This window comes from Harpia harpyja, chromosome 21, assembly GCF_026419915.1.
Source record: "Harpia harpyja isolate bHarHar1 chromosome 21, bHarHar1 primary haplotype, whole genome shotgun sequence".
NCBI lineage: Eukaryota > Metazoa > Chordata > Aves > Accipitriformes > Accipitridae > Harpia > Harpia harpyja.
The window spans coordinates 3863061-3878668 of record NC_068960.1 but is presented as its reverse complement, the minus strand read 5'-3'; the positions used below and the strand labels follow the sequence as shown (position 1 = coordinate 3878668).

General features: G+C 57.1%; 1 protein-coding gene across 7 annotated transcripts in view; it reads left to right on the top strand.

Annotated features, from left to right (window-relative positions):
- Positions 1 to 15608, top strand: part of MPRIP (myosin phosphatase Rho interacting protein) — an 88918-nt gene that overhangs the window by 8058 nt on the left and 65252 nt on the right. For all 7 annotated transcript variants that reach the window (XM_052773048.1, XM_052773050.1, XM_052773049.1 and 4 more), the window contains exons 2-3: positions 3423 to 3500; positions 5610 to 5675. In XM_052773048.1, coding sequence (XP_052629008.1) covers positions 3423 to 3500; positions 5610 to 5675 — 144 coding nt within the window. The remainder of the gene's footprint in view (positions 1 to 3422; positions 3501 to 5609; positions 5676 to 15608) is intronic.

Below are 15608 nucleotides of genomic sequence, written 5' to 3'. Positions count from 1 at the left end.
GGAGCTGCCCTTTGGACATCGCCGGAGCTCGCCGGAGGCAGACAGGGCTCTGCCTGGTGAAAGGCATCCCGGGAACCCTGGGGTTGCTCTAAAGCCATCCCTTAACGTGAGGTTGGACAGATCTGCTTGGACAGGGAAAGATTTTGCTCTGAGCTCTTGCTCAGCGCTAGGCGTTGCGTTTTCTCCTCTTGCTGAGCTCTCCGGAGGAAGCCAAGCTGGTGCGAAGCGACGTGCAGCTCCAGCTCCATCCTGGTGCGGTAACGCTCCCCTGGACCTGCTTCCCGCAGCGGCATCGAGCTGGTTTATTTTAAACCTTGCTTCGGCAGGGCCATTCCAATGCAGGTGTGATGGGTTTATTTCAAACACTTTGCACGCTAATTCATATCCCTTTTATTTAGGCTTGTACCTCTCTGGGCATTTGCTTGATTTTACCAGTAGCTTGTTTTGGTTTGGCTTTAAAAAGCGCTGCTGCGTGTTCATCTGTTGGCGGGTGGAACTGGGCTGCCCACGCCGGCTGGCTCTAATTCATACCTTTCAGCTATTTTGGTTTCAATATCTGAAATTGGACGCCTCTGCCGAAATAAGTATAGCCCACTGGTGTTTTTTTATGATGCCGGTAAAGAAATGACCGTGCTCTATGTTAAGGGCATGTATTTCAGGTGCTCGGTGCTTTATATACGGTCAGTTGAGCCAAAGTTGGAGCGGTTGAGGGCAAAATAATGTGTGCCGAGGGGTGTGAGCCAGGCTGAGGTAGGGCAGGGCTTCATGCCTGTAATATTGGGTTAAGGCTGTTTGTTGCTGACCCTGGTGATGGTGTCCCCTGTTTGGGTTTCGTGGTTATTGCATTCCTGGTGTGGCACTCGGACTTGCCTGCTGCTTGTCACACGGGGGGCTATGCGGGGCTGGATGCTGCTGGGGTGCAGTGGGGTGCTCGGGGTGACGTGGGACGGTCCTGCCAGGAGGGCCGGAGTGCTGTGGCTTGTGTCGGGGAGAAATTTTGCTCGTGGGGCTTTGCTGAGTTGAGCGCTTGGCCGTGCCCAGGCACTGTGCTGGGGCACGGAGGGGAAAATTGGGGGACGGAGGAGGGCTGAGCCCTGCAAGCAGCTCGGCCGCCCGTAGCATCGCCGCTGAGGGCTCCTCAGGGTGCCGCCTCGGTGTGGCGGTGCCAAGCGTTGGGAACGCCGCGTCTTGCCTTCGCTGTCATCCTCTTCCCTGTTCCTGGGTGGCGGAGGCTACTCGCGATATCTTCTCGAGCGCCGCGGCCGGTTGCTCAGGGCTCACCGCGAGTGCCTCTTGTGGGAATTTGGGGACCCCTTTCCCTGCCGCAGGGACCCACTGAAGGCACTTCCCAGCTCTCTGGTGGGCCATCTTCAGTTATTTATTTCCAATTTTGCTTTTCCCCCTGTAAAACAGAAGAGAAATTCGGGAAAGACCGTTGCAAGCGACCCTGCCCGGGCGGCCGCGGCCGCATCCCGGCACGGCGAGGAGCGGTGGGAGCCCCCGCTCCAAAGTCCTCCCCTCGCGTGGGCACGGATGCGTCACGGGCGCCTTTGGGTGGGGGCACGGGGCGGGCTGCCGGTGGGGCGCGCCGGGGGAGTGGCGGAACACGGCTCACCCCACCGGGCGCTGGCAGCGTGGGCGGCACGGGGCCGGGCGCAGAGCGGGTGCCGCGTCGGCTGGAGGGGGACGGCATGGGGGCCACGGGCGAGCAGGGTGCCAGCACCCGGGTGAGCAGGACGGGGGTGGCGAGGAGGGGGGGGGGCAAAGGGGCTCTTTGCCGAATCCGGGGGGCTGCGGTGTTCGCGAGGTGCCCTTCGGTGCCAGCAAGGCCCCGGGAGGGAAGGGAAGCAACTCCTCCAAACTGGATCCCATTCCCAGCACTCCATTTTCATTGTTTTTAATCCTCCTTTAAAGAGAGGGGGAAGGAAGGAAGGTCTTCTCAAATCATGTTTTCCCAGCTGCTGGGAGAGCAACACCTAGAGCTGATATGTCATGTTGTGGGAGGGGGGGGGATAAGGGATTTTGTTATTTCTTTTCACTTTATAAACAGTAAGAGGGCTCCTCCGGCTTGTTTCCAGTTTGCTTACTCAGTGCTTCATGCATTTGACAGTTTTTGGTGCATAGGCAGTTTCTTCTATTGTTTGCAGGGATTTTTCCAGAGGGGAAACTTTTTTTAACATTACAAAACCACAGAAACTGGCAGGAAGAATCTAGGGGAGGTACCGAATTGGAAACAGTTTTAAGCTTTAAGGAAAAAAAAAAAAAATAAAAGGAATGAAAGCAACAAGATTAACCAAATAATTTCGCGAGGAGCTGGGAACGTGTGTTCTTGGTGCTGTGCGGCTGGGCTTCGGCCGGGTGTGCGCGGATGTTTCATGGTGGAAAGCAGTGACCCTGGACCCAGGGGCTCCTGAAGCTGGATCTGCCCTGGGTTTCCTCCCTCCTGCCCTGTCCTGGTACCTCCGCGGAGCTGCCTCACCAGTGTGGCAATGCCTTGCCACTCTTGCACCAGGATTTGGCCCCAGCCCTTGCCAGGAATGAGGTTGGCTAATAGTTTGCAGCTTGCCAGGCAGCAGGAGCGGTGCCCATAGGACTCTGCAGGGGAGGACATGCCCAGCGCCCGTCCCCATCCCACCGCTCGCCATCGTGTGGGTCTGTTTTACGACGGCCGCTTCTGCGCCCAAACCACCGGTGGAAAGAGCCTGGATATTTTTTTTTTTTTTTCCATTGATAAACAGCAGTGCTGTAAGGCATTTCTTTCCGGGTATTCTTTCCCTTTCTCTTCCCGGCTGGCTGAATGAGCTGTTTTCCCTCTGCCTGACTCTGACCTTCCTGCGTGCTCGGCCGTGGGCTGCTGGAAGCTGCTGGTGGGGAGGAGCGGGCTGGCAGGGGCCACCCCTGCGGGGAAATGGGTGTTGGATGTGCACGGCACGGGAAGCGGCTGTGAGCTGGAGAACTGCCAGCGCTGGGTAGTTTTTCCTCTCTTAATTAACAAAAGGAAAACATCGAGCTCTTCTTTGAAGTATGTTTTTGCTTTGGAGTAGAGGCACGCTGCCGATGGCGAGGGGAAGAGCTGTCAGTGAGGACGGGCTCTGCAGCTTAGCAGTACCCGGGAGGTTGGCACTCTCGGCGCGATGCCATGCAGAAGCAGCCGAGTTTGGTGTTTGCCGCTGGGGTTTTACCTCTTCCCGAGTCCTCATCTCAGTCCCGTTTGCACGCAGCCTATATAACACCACGAGTTGCCATCAGGCATAGCGTTCCCCGCGCTAGCAGGGCTGAGTTTGCCTGCGTGCAGGAGCCTGAACTCGTGCAGCTGCCTTCACGCTGGGTCGTGGTCCCCGACCATCGATCCCCCGTGGTGTTGGTCCACAGTAAGCTGGTTTCCCCTGTGCCTGATGTGTTTCTCTGTTGTTCCTTTGCAGGCCAAACCCATTTATGGTGGCTGGCTGCTGCTGGCCCCGGAAGGAACGGACTTTGACAACCCCGTCCATCGCTCCCGGGTAAGTGAAGCTGAGATGCCCTCTCCCCGTGCCGGAGGTGGGGGGTGGCAGGAGGAGCGGCGAGGGCTTGTCCCTGCTCCCAGAGATGGCTGTGGCCCTGGGAGTGCCACAGGCACCTCCATGTACCCATCCCCTTGTGCAAACCGGGAAGCCAGGAGATGTTGCCTGCAGCAGGGCTCTAATGCCTTCACCGGGAGCACTGCAGGTGCTGGTCAGGCTCAGTCCATGCAGTTTTATTGCTTGCTGCTGTTGCTTTTTGATGCCTTGACGCTGCTGTGGTTGGGGTCTGGTTGGACTGACACGTGCCACGCTCACGGGAAGGCTCTCAGGCTGGCGGGGTGTGGGCTGTGCAGCTCTGAGCCATGCTGGGACCATCAGCAAGGCACCCAGTTTCCCTTTGGTGCTTGGAAACAACTACTTTATTTTCTGCAGCTCGTCATGGGTATGTCCAGAGCCCTGGAGGGAGTCTGCATCCCACTCCCTAATGTGGATACCCCTGTGTCAGACACCGAGGAAGGGGCTGAGAGGTGATTCCCTGCAGAGCTCTGAAGCCAAGCGCACTGGCAGCAGAGACCCGCAGACAGAGCGGGGCACGCTTAGCTCCTGCCCAAAGGGGTTTGCTCATGCCTTGCAGAAACAGCAGCATCGTGTGGGGTCAGAGCATCCCCCACTTTCCTGCCATGGGGGGTGTGAGGCCCAGAAGGATGTGGCCAGGCTGGTGTCCTTTCACCACTGGCTTGTGACGAGGACTCCCAGCCTGTCCCCAAGCTGCTCTTCCAGGGAACTTGCTGCTGAGGCTGCCAGGATAGGGCTGTCTTGTGCGTGGGAGGGATGGCAATGGTCCGTGAACCCTCTGTCATGCAGCCAAAATGCTCTCAGAGCTGCTAGTAATAAAAAAATCTCTCCCGAGTGAACAAGAATTGGGTTCTGAGTTCAGCCTGGGGTATATGGGTCATTATTTGGAGTTGCAGCTAGTCGCAGGCTTGCTGGCCCAACTTTAAGGGGGACGTGGGACTCGGATGCCCCCCGGAGCAGAGGCTGCCAGCTAAGCTGGGGCATGCGGAGGTCCGCAGGGTCCTCGGTAGTTTTGCTTGTCCCTGAGCACCTTGGACTTTGCCCAAAGGGCTGAGAAAAGCAAGATAAGAATTGCTGCACTGGGGCTATGAATCTAGGACCTTTTTTATTTCAGCCTGCTCAACCAGTTTTTGCTCTTGGCTGAAAACAACCTGGCACACACAAAAAAAAAAAAAAGGCAGTTTTCCAGCCAGATCGGTTCTCCAATCTGGTTTGCTGTGTGGCTGCAGAAGCAGCAGTGCCAGGGGAGGCAGGACCGCCTGGGCAGTGCCACCCCCAGAGGTGCAGCCACCATCCAAATCGAGCTCATGCAGTGCTGGGGACATCTAGTGCGACACCCTGTCACCCTGCAGCACTGGGTGCTGGAATAGACCACGCAGAATGTAGCTGGGGGCTGGGAGCACTTAGCTGGGGGACCCTTCTGGTGTCCTGCAGGTCTTGGGTCTTTTGGAGAGCAGTGATGGGACTTGTGGGCGTCCTTTAGGAGAGGAGGAAAGTCCTTGTTCCAACCTAGGAGCTGGGGTCTTTTGTCTCTGGTTATTTTTGTCCCCTGTATGGTTAAAGCAGGCCAGCTTGGGGTCTGTCTGAATGCAGAGAGGAGCGGGGTGGGGAAGTAACCCCCAAACAAAGCCTCTTCTTGGGTGCCCACGAAGCCAGGCAGTAAATCAGCATTGAGCAATGTGGGCTGGGGCGAGCAGACCTCCGGCAAAGCCCTGCCAGGTGGCCTGGCAGAGCCTTGCTTTGCAAAGCCCATGTCACCCTGAACGGGTGGGTTTGGGGCGTGAGGGGCTGAGCAGAAATGCTTCTGCAACATTCATCACCCTTTAGGAACGGTCCCCACAGTGCTGGGGGTTCTCCCCTACCTTTTTTTGGCAGCTGTGATCTGGTGCTCAGTTGTCACAAGTCCCCGTGCCACGAACAGGTTTCGGTGCCTTTTCTCTGCCCCGGCTTTGCGGTGTGCAGCTCCGGTGCCCTCGGAGAGGCCTGGGGGCCGGTGGGCACTGCCATGACCCGCCTCGCTGTCTTCTCTTGCAGAAATGGCAGCGTCGGTTCTTCATCCTCTACGAGCACGGGCTGCTGCGCTACGCCCTCGACGAGATGGTAAGTGCTGCCCGGCGGAGGTGCGTGGCCATGTTCAGGCTGTGGGGATCAGCCGTGGCTGCCTTTGCTGCCCTTGGAGGAGCCTGGGGCGATGCTCCTGGTACATGGCGTGGGGAAGTCTGTGCCAAACTGGTGAAGAGTTGTGCTCGCTGGGTTCACACGGGAGTTTGGTGGATGGTCTGTGGAGGGCGGTGGGTGTTTGAGATGTGTGGGCCCTGCCTGGCATGGGATTGACGAGTTGCCGACAGATCCCGTGCTGGCAGGGAGGGCTGGGGGGTCCCCAAGGTCGTCTCCCCTCCTTTCTGCCCCGTTCCTCGGTGCCGGCTGGGGTTTGGTGGTGGTGACTTGCCTTGGCAGTGCCTGGGAAGGAGGCCCTGCCTAACGATGCCCGTGGAAAGTAGGTCAGCTGGAACGCCTTCCCACCGCTTGCCCGCCCCGGAGCTGCGGCACGCCGCTGGCGCTGCTCCCGTCGGTAAAACAGAGGAGGGGGGGAGACAAAAGGAAGGAAAACCCGTCTGCTGCGAGCGGCGAAGTGGGGCCGATGAGCCCGGTGGGGTCAACCCTGCTGTGACCGCCCAGGGCTGCTGATTTATCCTCCCAGCTACAGCAAGCCCGCGGGAGGGTGCCCGGGGTTGAGCGTGCCGGCACGGCAGGCGCCCACGTGCTGGGATCCGCCTGGGCGGGAGGTTCGCGAAGCCAGGCGCGCCGGGATGCGGGGCAGCGTGAGTGCACACGTGGGGCAGGAACGTGCGGGGACCTGGAGGGTCCCTGCGAGGGCAGCGTGCCTTGGTCCTCCACTGATGCCTCCTGCGAGGACACTGTGGGATGGGGAGGCACGGCAGCACAGCGAGCGTTGCTTGAGTTTCATGCCTTGTTTGTTTGTATGTTTTTTTTTCTTTTCCTTGGGGTCGATCCAAGCGCCCTAAATAATTTGAATGTCTCGGGTATGAGCAGTGGAGGCTTTTAATACATTTTTAGTGTCTCAGCAACCTGGCTCTGCGCTGGGCTGGTGTTTCATGTCCTACACTGACACGAGAACAGTGTGCAGCCAGTTGGAGTGGGGAGATGCCCCAATCCAAGGCAGAGGTGCAACAATGTTGGGAAACACAATTTTTAACTTTTTTTTTTTTTTCCCTGCTTTGCATCCTGAGGAGGTTGACCTGCCTCAGGTGCTGCTGCATCTGGGCAGGAGCAGACGGGCAGTGCCCCAGCCCCGTGCCTCGTGGCACCGCAGGGGACCGTTGCTGGAGAGCACGCAGAGGACAGGGGGAGCATCCCACAGTTCTCCAGGCACCTCTTGGGCTTTTTTTCCCCTTGAGAAGGGAAAAAGCGGAAAAAAACCAAACAAAAAGGGAACGTGCACACATGCAGCGCGGGTCGGTGTCTCGGGCAGCACGACGTATCACTGTGCTGGCACCGCTCCATGCTGGACCCCTCCACAGCTGCTGCCAGGTCCCTGCACCCCTCCAGCCCCGTGTGCCCAGTGGGACGGCTCTGACCCAGCAGAGCACTGCTGGGACGGGGCACTGGGATTTGCTGCCCCTGCGGGCCTTCGTGGTGCCGTGGGTCCCGCTGGAGGAGGGCAGGAGGTCTCTGTTTGGCCTCGCCGTAGCCATAGATGGAGGAGACGGTCGTGGCTCCCTCCTCCTCATTGGGGTCTGACACATGGTGTAAAAATACCTTCCTGACCTTTCTGCAGAGCACATCACTGCGTGGGATCCATGCTGCGGTTTCCACCAGCTCTGCTAAAGGTGTTGCCTGGCCAGAGTTGGGCACAGCCTCCCCCAGTCCCTTCCAGCCTGCAGCATCAGAGCATACTCTGCGGTGCTGGCCGGGCTGGGGCAGGAGAAAAAGCCCCCAAGCAGGAGGAAACAGGGTTTTTTGTTGCTGCTCAGCCCATGCAGGAGCAGGGCTGAGGAAGGACAGACAGGGACCATCACTTTTTGCACGTGGGAACGTGTCCTGCAGCGTGTCCTCTGCTTGACCTTGGGGGAAGTTGTTTTTCTGCCAAACCACCAGTCCCTGACCTCTCTGCATCGGGTGCCAGCATGGCTCAGCTGGTGGGACCAGGGCACCTCTCTGGCAGCCCGTGAAGCCCCTGCGCAGCCCTGCCCTTGCCCTGTTCCCCGTGGCAAGGCCCGGCTCGCTCCCTGCATGCCGGGAGGCTGCATTTACAGCAGGTCAGGTAACTCCCTCACAGGTTTTCTGCCGGTCCCTTTCAGGTAACGCGTGCCCGTTACAATGCAGGTTTCCACTCCAGCAGGACCCTGATCCCAGTACCCGCCAGTTCACAGCAAGCCCCCTTACACCAGAACCAAGTGTCCGTGCAGGTGTTAGCCCTCAGCCCTTGGCTGGTCTGCGCGAGGAGGGGGGACCTGTGGGGAGTAGCTGGGTGCAGCGTGTCGAGCACGTTGGGGCTCAGCGATGGTGCAGCTTTCCTGCCCTGGTAATGCCAGAGCCTGGCTCAGAGGGTGCCACAGCTCCGGTGGGTCTGGGACCCACTGCCACCATCCCACAGCCTCAGGCTGTGATGGCTGAGTGTTGGGGGATGTTACTGGAGGGGACTGGTGGCACTCAGGTCGGGCTGTCGGCAGGCACGTCCCTGTGAGGGGATGTGAGGACCCAGCCCTGTGCCCATCACACCTCAGGCATTGCTGGCTGGGGTTGCTGGGGGACACTGGTTTCTCCTCCGAGGTGCTCTCCACCAGTCCGGCTGTGCTGGCTCCTTGCCGTGTCCCCACCACCTCCGCGGGCCAGGGAGCAGTAACGGGGTGGGTGCCTCGCTGAGGAGGTGCCTCTCGCCCGCACAGCGGGGATACTGGTTTTGTGCATGGGGGATCCACTTGGCAGCCCGTGCAGGGATGATCTACCCCTAGTGTGCCCCAGTTGCCCCCCTCGGGAGCCGGGTGGGGGTCCCGCGGGGGCCTCGGCACAGGGGCAGCCTCCGCAGCGTGCTGGAACCTGGGCGGCAGCTGGCCGGAGACCTCCCAGGCAGTTGCAAGCAGGGATTGAATTGCTCTGCCTTAAACCTTTTAGACGTTAATTTTGTGGGTTTGGCAATTTCTGGTCTTATTAAAAGCGGGAGGGGATGGAGGGGTGGGCTTGGGAGGAGAGCCCTGGGCTGGTGCTGGTGGCAGAGATGCTCCTGTGCCTGGCCAGGGAGACTCCGCTCCTCGTTCCTGGGGGGTTGGAGAGCAGCGGGGTGTGGAAGGGTGGCTCGAAGCCCAGCCATGAGCTGGGGAGACCTCAGGGAGTCCCCAGAGATGTTGCTGCTGCAGTACACAGAGACCATGGGACAGGGCAGCCTTGGGCACAGGAGCCTTTTGCTGTGGGGTGCGTCAAGTTTGGTGTTGGATTGGAGATTTTGGGCATGGAAATCCCTTAGCAGAAGGTGGGACAAGCGGGCACCAGCTGCCTCGCTGGCATCTGGCTCCCTCCTGAGACCTGCCCATGGATGTCCCCGCCGTGCTGATCCCGAGTCTGTGGTCCTGCTCGGCTGCCTTCTTTCTGTATGTCCATCCTTCCAGCTGTCTGTCCTTTCTCTGCCATATTTTCACTCTGAAAACTCAAATCACTTCTGCACGATGGCTGCGATGGGGAGGACGTGCACGGTCTATGGACATCCATCCCCTCGGATGCAGGCTGAGCTGTCAGACTCACTCCCCAGGTTCTCCCTCTTTCACATTGGGTGCCATTCCTGGCAGCAGCCCCAGCCTCGTGCCAGCACCCAGAGCCTGCCTGGCCACTGGGAATGCCAAGCAGAGCGCATCCCCTTCCCCTCCGCAGGGAGCGTGCCAGCAGCCGTTCCCGGCTCTGCCGAGCCCTGGCTAAGCCGAGCCTGCTCAGACGTGCAGAAATTCCTCCTTCCCAACCATGGGTGGATGTGGGGGTTGTGTGGTTGCTTAGGGTTGCCTTCCCATGCTGAACTTCTGCGATTACCCCTTGGCACTGGCTTGCTTCTGCTGTTTGATAAACCTCCGTGCTGGGCCAGATGATGTACAGGGGTTGACGTTTCTCTGCAACAGCTGGAGGATGGCAAAACTGCTCTTACGTTGAGTTGAGGGAAGGCAGGAAAGAGGGTGACGGAGTCAAGGACAGGCTTGGGGATGAGCTGCTGCGTTTTGAGTGTCCAAAGATGTTTGTCCCCATGTGCTCCCCAGTCCTGTGGCACTTCCCTGGTTTTCCCCAAGAGATATGTTCCCCCGATTCCCCATTGCACAGAGTGCGAGACTAAAGCCCACCAAAAAACCTAAGCCAAGCCAAATGCATCCAAACGCTTGTTTTGGAGGTGGAAGAGTCACCCAGAGAGCTTAGACCTTTGGTACTTCAGGATATTTGAAACTAGAGAGGATAAAGTCCTCAGCCTGTGGGGAAACAACCCGGTCTGGGCTGGGAGGGATCACGCTCCATCACTTGAGGGGATGAGGGGGAACCTGTGCCAGGATGGTGAGCGAAACCTCCTCTGGCTGCTGCCTGCCCGGCAGCTGTATCCCAGCACGCTCTGTCCAGAGGGAGATGCCCAAACTGGTGCTGGCGGCTGCACCTTCTGATGTTGCCTCATGCTGTGCAATGTCTTAGTTCTCCTGGTAAAACACCCTGCGGTCCCCAGTGAAACCACTGCCGCTGCTGCAGTGGGAGAGCAGCCTGGCACCACGGTGCTGGGGCGGTTCAGGAGGTTTTTGCTGAGGTATGAGAGCTGCCACAAAAATAGTGCTGGGGTAAGGGGATGGAGCCAGAGACTGGCAAGTGCAGAGCATTTGCCTCCTTTTGTTTTGATTGCTGCGATCTATAATTAGCGGCCAAGGTCTCTATAAATAGAGCCCTGCTGCGTGGGAACGTAGTGGAGAGGCAGTGGGTGCGCAGGAGGGGTTTTGCAAGGACGGAGAGCACTCTTCCGTCCCTCCCCGGACCTGCGGGTGGGTGATGGCTTCAGCACTGCCCGGGGATGGATCCAGCCCTGTGGCTAGAGCAGCTCAGAGAAGAGAGTCTGGACTGCAACCCAGCTTCTTAATGACCCATTACATGTCTATGGGCCAGGTCTAGTCTCTGTGCCTCAGTTTACCCCTTTGCCACTTCCCTTGGGCTGGGATTTATACTAGGTTGGCATTTGTGCCAGCACTTTGCTGCCAGTGATAGCTGCAGCCTCCCTGGAGGTATTCTCCATCACACCAGGCCTCCTTTCAGTGGCTGCCTAAGACTATTAATTTTTTTTTTTTTTTCCTTTGTGGATATGCTGGTTTGAAAGCAGGACAAAATTCAGGCTCACCTGGGAGCATCTGAAACTTTGCTGGTGTTGTGGATTACTAATGCCAAGGTGAGAGCATCTTCTGGATGGGCTTTCCCAGCTCTCCCGCGGGGCATCAGGAGGAGCATCCCTGGGCACACCGTGTCCTCCCAACAAACTGGCCTCGCTCCATGTCTTGCGCTTTCCAGTCTGGCAGGGCAGAGTGTGAGAATGGGCTGTGAGCCCTGCCTCTACCCTACGCCTTATTTGCTGGAATCAAGTTGCTTTCTAAGACTGGGGGGGGCATTAAGACCACTGTTTGGGGGGTGTCTAAGAGGATGCTTAAACCAGTAGTCAGCTGCCTCCGTGCTAGCATTTGCTCATGCGTATGGGGTTGGGTGGTTCCATTCTCCGCAGCAGCGTTGCAGACCCTTCTCGGGCTCACAGCACAGTAGTCCTGCTCCTAAGTCAGGAACTCAGGTGGATTGTAATAGCATTAACCTCAATACGATGGAGTGGACATCCCTGCTCCAGCCCGTGATGGCTGGGAGGGAGGTCAGGAGGGAGCTGGGAGCTGATGGGACCGGGGTGGGATGAAGAGCGAGACCAGCCCGACATCTGGCAATGGTTAGGGGAGCACCGGGACCCCTGGACCGGGTATATAAATAGAAGAAGAGAGGCCAGCTCAGAGGTGGGAGGTCTGGCACTGCGTAGGGGGCTGCTGGGTCACATCTGGAGCCCTGCGTGGCCCCAGGCCCCGCTCCCGACCGTGGAAACTTAAGGAATTGATCAATGGATAAAAAAGGAGAACGGTGTAAGCGTTGGTGGCTGCTGGTGGGGGATCAGAGAAAGGGAGGGATGCGTGCCCAATGATGCTGTGATGTGTAGACTCGTGTAATTATTGTTTCCTAATTGATCCCCCTCCAAAATCTTCTTTATTTGAAAGAACGGGGCATTTTAAAATGTCACCGTCAGCAGAGCTGCGCTGCGTTAATTTTCATCGTAGTTCCCTCCTTTGTCATCTATGTTGTTTCAAGAAGCCAAGAATCTATGCGTGTGTTTTTCTCCTCCTTTTCAGATCAAAGCGGTTTACTTCAGTCTTGGCACAGAATGGAAATTCATTGGCAGGGATTAAAAATGAACCTTAAACATCCTGGCCTCTCTGTCCTTACTTTTTCCACACGTTTTGCCACTTAAGTGTTTCCAAGCTCTCCCTGCCCCCTCCTTCACGGAAGCACAAGGCTTTACAGACCCCTGTTCCCCTTGTCCCTGGTGTTTCCCCCCACGGACACAATTTTGCCAGTGCTTCTGTTCACCAGATCTTCAAGACTTTCAGTTTCTGTTTAGCATAAAAAGCTTTTGGCTTAAATCAAAGCGTGTTTCAAATTTAAAGCAAGCTGAGAGAGAAAGGGCTGGAGGGGAGCAGCTGTGCGATGTTCGGACAGCGGCAGGGACCCCCACCCCAGATTTTTTCCAGGACATGGGTCTGACTTGGTCTTGCAGTGCGAGAACTTTCTGCCTGGCTCCTCTGGTTTTCCATTCAACCTCAATGGAGGGGGAAAGCGATACCTTGCATGGCTGCATCCTGCGATGGTCCAGAGGTTGTGTGTCACCTCGGTGAATGCTGGTGATAGTGCCCTGCCAGTCCCACCAGTTTATGCAATGGTTTATGCAAGGGCGGCGAATGGGTCCATCCAGGAGCTCCTGGATTCATGGTTGTGGTGTGGATGGGAAATCATGCAGGATGTGAACTGGCTGGGATGGCGGTGATGGACAGCGGTGGGTAGCAGAGCTGGGGAAATAAGCAGTTTGGTGGGGAGCAGGGTGGAGGATGGTCTGTCGGGAGGTTTCACGTGGGATGTTTAGTGTGTATCTCAAAGATGAAGCAGTAGAAGTAAGGAAACGTTGGGAATAATTGGGAAGCAGCGATCCTTTCTCCTCCAGGAGAGCTGGGCAGGAGAGGGACACCTGAAGTTAGGGTGCAAGGAAGAGGGGACAAAGCACATCTTTGTGATTGCTCTACAGAGGTGTAGAGACAGCACAAGTGCTAGTGGTTCCTGACAGAGCTCAGAGATCTTTGATGGATTTATTGTGTTTAATTTTCAATACTGCTTTTGGGGGAAAAAAATCCATGAACTTACAGGGATCCTTGGGAACTCGTTCCCCAGGACATCGCTGAAGCTGGGACCAAGCAGCCTTGAAGGGGTTGGGAGGATATGCAGATCTTCATTTGCGGTCTTTCTAATATTAATGTCTTGCTTGATGCTGATCCAGTGTCATTTTGCTTACTGGGGTTGGGCGTGGGGATCCCATAACAGTGGCTTCAGGGGGTTCATGTCTTCCCTTTTCTGTCTGCTCAAAGTGTCTGGCCCCAGTTGCTGCTGGCGGTGGGTCCTGCTGTCAAGACACCTGTGGGCACCTCCATGAACAGTTCCCTACCCTATACTCTTCTATTTTACCTCTTTTTAGTTTGGTTTAGTGTGGTGTTTGGGGAAGTAAAACTGCTGAGCTGCAGAAGGGCGGTTCGTGGGGGCTGAGGGAACAGGGAAATGCTCCTCCAGGGATGGCTTCAACACCGGTCCTGGCACCTGGCTCTGTGGCCAGGGACCATCGCTGGGGCCCCAAAAGTGCCTGGGTTTACCGTGAGCTTAGGTGGATCAAGCTGACTGTTTCTGTTCTCATCTTCTTGAGCGTGGACAGGGGATGCTGGTGTCCACATCCAAGCCCCCTGAGAAGGGCGGTCGGTGTCTGCAGGACCCACTCGGGAGAGGCCCCGGCGTGAAGCAGTCTGTGGTGGGAAATTTGGGAGTTAACAGAAGGCGAGAGGATGAAAGTGGAGTTGGGAGAGCTAGATACAGCCAGCTATCTCCCAGTGGACAAGCAGCTTTGATGACCTGGCCCAGGTGCTTCCTTCCTGGAAAGAACACAGCCCCTATTGTCTTCTGCGGGGTGAGCTGCAAAGCTGGAATTGCTCTTACGCTGAGCGACGAGAACAGGTTCAAGTGGCTCTGTCCCTTCTGCTTTTTCCCTACTCCTCCATCTCTTGAGACCTAGCAAAGATGTTTGTGTAGAAGACAGGTGCAAGAGCAGTGAGGGAAATGAGCTGGATTTTAAATTGCGTTTATCTAGTTTATGGGAGGCAGAGTGATACAGGCGCTTGCAGCAGCTGGAGTTTCTTCTTCGTGACTTCTGGAAACCTGGGCTCCGTACCCGTGGCCTCCAGCCTGCCTGCAGGCTCTCGGCGAAAGAAAAATCGTGATCTGCTGTAACATGTTAATGCAGAAATCAAACCCGCCTCTAACGGCATTTAGCAGTGAAGATATCAGAGCTGGTAGCGAAATGACACAGCTAATTCCTGAGCTCACGATTACCCTCACGCAAGCACTTTGGGCCCCAGCTGGTGTTCCCACCCTCCGCCTCGCACAGTGGCCCTGGACCTGCCTTTTCTCTGCGTCCCACCATGCCGTAAATATCTAACAAAACACAGCGCTCCAGCAACGGCCCTGAATGCTGCAGCGGCGAGTGACAGATGGTAGCACTGGTATTTACTACGGGCAGTTGCTCCAGTTGCTTTTTCCATTTTTTTTTTTTTTTTTTTTTTTTTTTCCTTTCTGGTGGAGTTGTTGAAATGAAGGCAGTGGGAGCTCTGCTGTAGTCCCTGCAGGCAGCTGAGGAAGGGGCTGCAGCGGTGGGTGCCTTTGGTGGGTGCCTGATCCCAGTTCTCTGCAAGCCAGGGCAGCACTGGGCTCCCAAGCATCCCCCAGTGCCTGGGTGGCCGTACCCATCCGCAGAGACATGAACGATCGACCCACCCAAGGAACCAACAAAACCACAATTTTTTTGCCCCATTGTTGCTTGGTGCCGGAGAAGGGGATATGAAATGAGCTGCCTGCGGCACGGCCCCGTACCTGCCAGCTGCACCGCGTGGCAGCGGGGATGGGGTTGGTTTGAATTCTTTCCAGCCCTGTCATGGGCCACTGGCTGAGGTCGGCGAGGACCACCAGTGGGCTGTGGGCTATAGGCTGGGTAACACTGGGCAATATCACCCCTTTTCCCATTGTGTAAAGGAATCTCTAGAAGAAGTGGCATCCTGGTGGCTGGCAGATCCCTCTTCCTGCCAAAAGTCCCATCTCTGCTGGGTCGCATGGGGTATCCTGGCCTTGCCCGGTGGGATTTGGTGCTGCAAAACCCTTAGTGACAGCTTGGAGAGGAGGACGAGGACGTGAATTGAACAAGGCAACAAAGCTGCTCCAAAAATCAAAGCGCGTTCCCCCTTTTTTCTCGGCAGAGATCCTGTATTCATTGATTGTTGACATGACATATGTGGGTTGGAGAAAGGCAGCGGTGGCTTCTGGCAGGGGAGGAAGGGGCTCGGGGGGCCGGGGGGGGCTCTGCAAGCTGAGATGCTGATTACCAGGGGCAGCAAATAGCTTGCAGCTGCCTCCGCTCAACATGCTCTTTGTGGCGCTTGCAGCCACTCTTTGGACGCAGCTATTTTTAATTTCCCCAAGCGCGCGCACAAAGCAAAGGGGGTGGGTGATGCCGCCGGCGTCCCCCCTTCCTGCCCCCTGCTCCCACCTCCTTCCCGGTCAGCCCTGCACTTCCCGGTCTCCTCCCGGCCTCTGGGGAATGGGGGGGGATCTGGCCCCCCCAATTTCTTTTTGGGTCTGCCTTGGGAGCCAGCCTTGGCTTCCCCCCGCCCTGCGCCA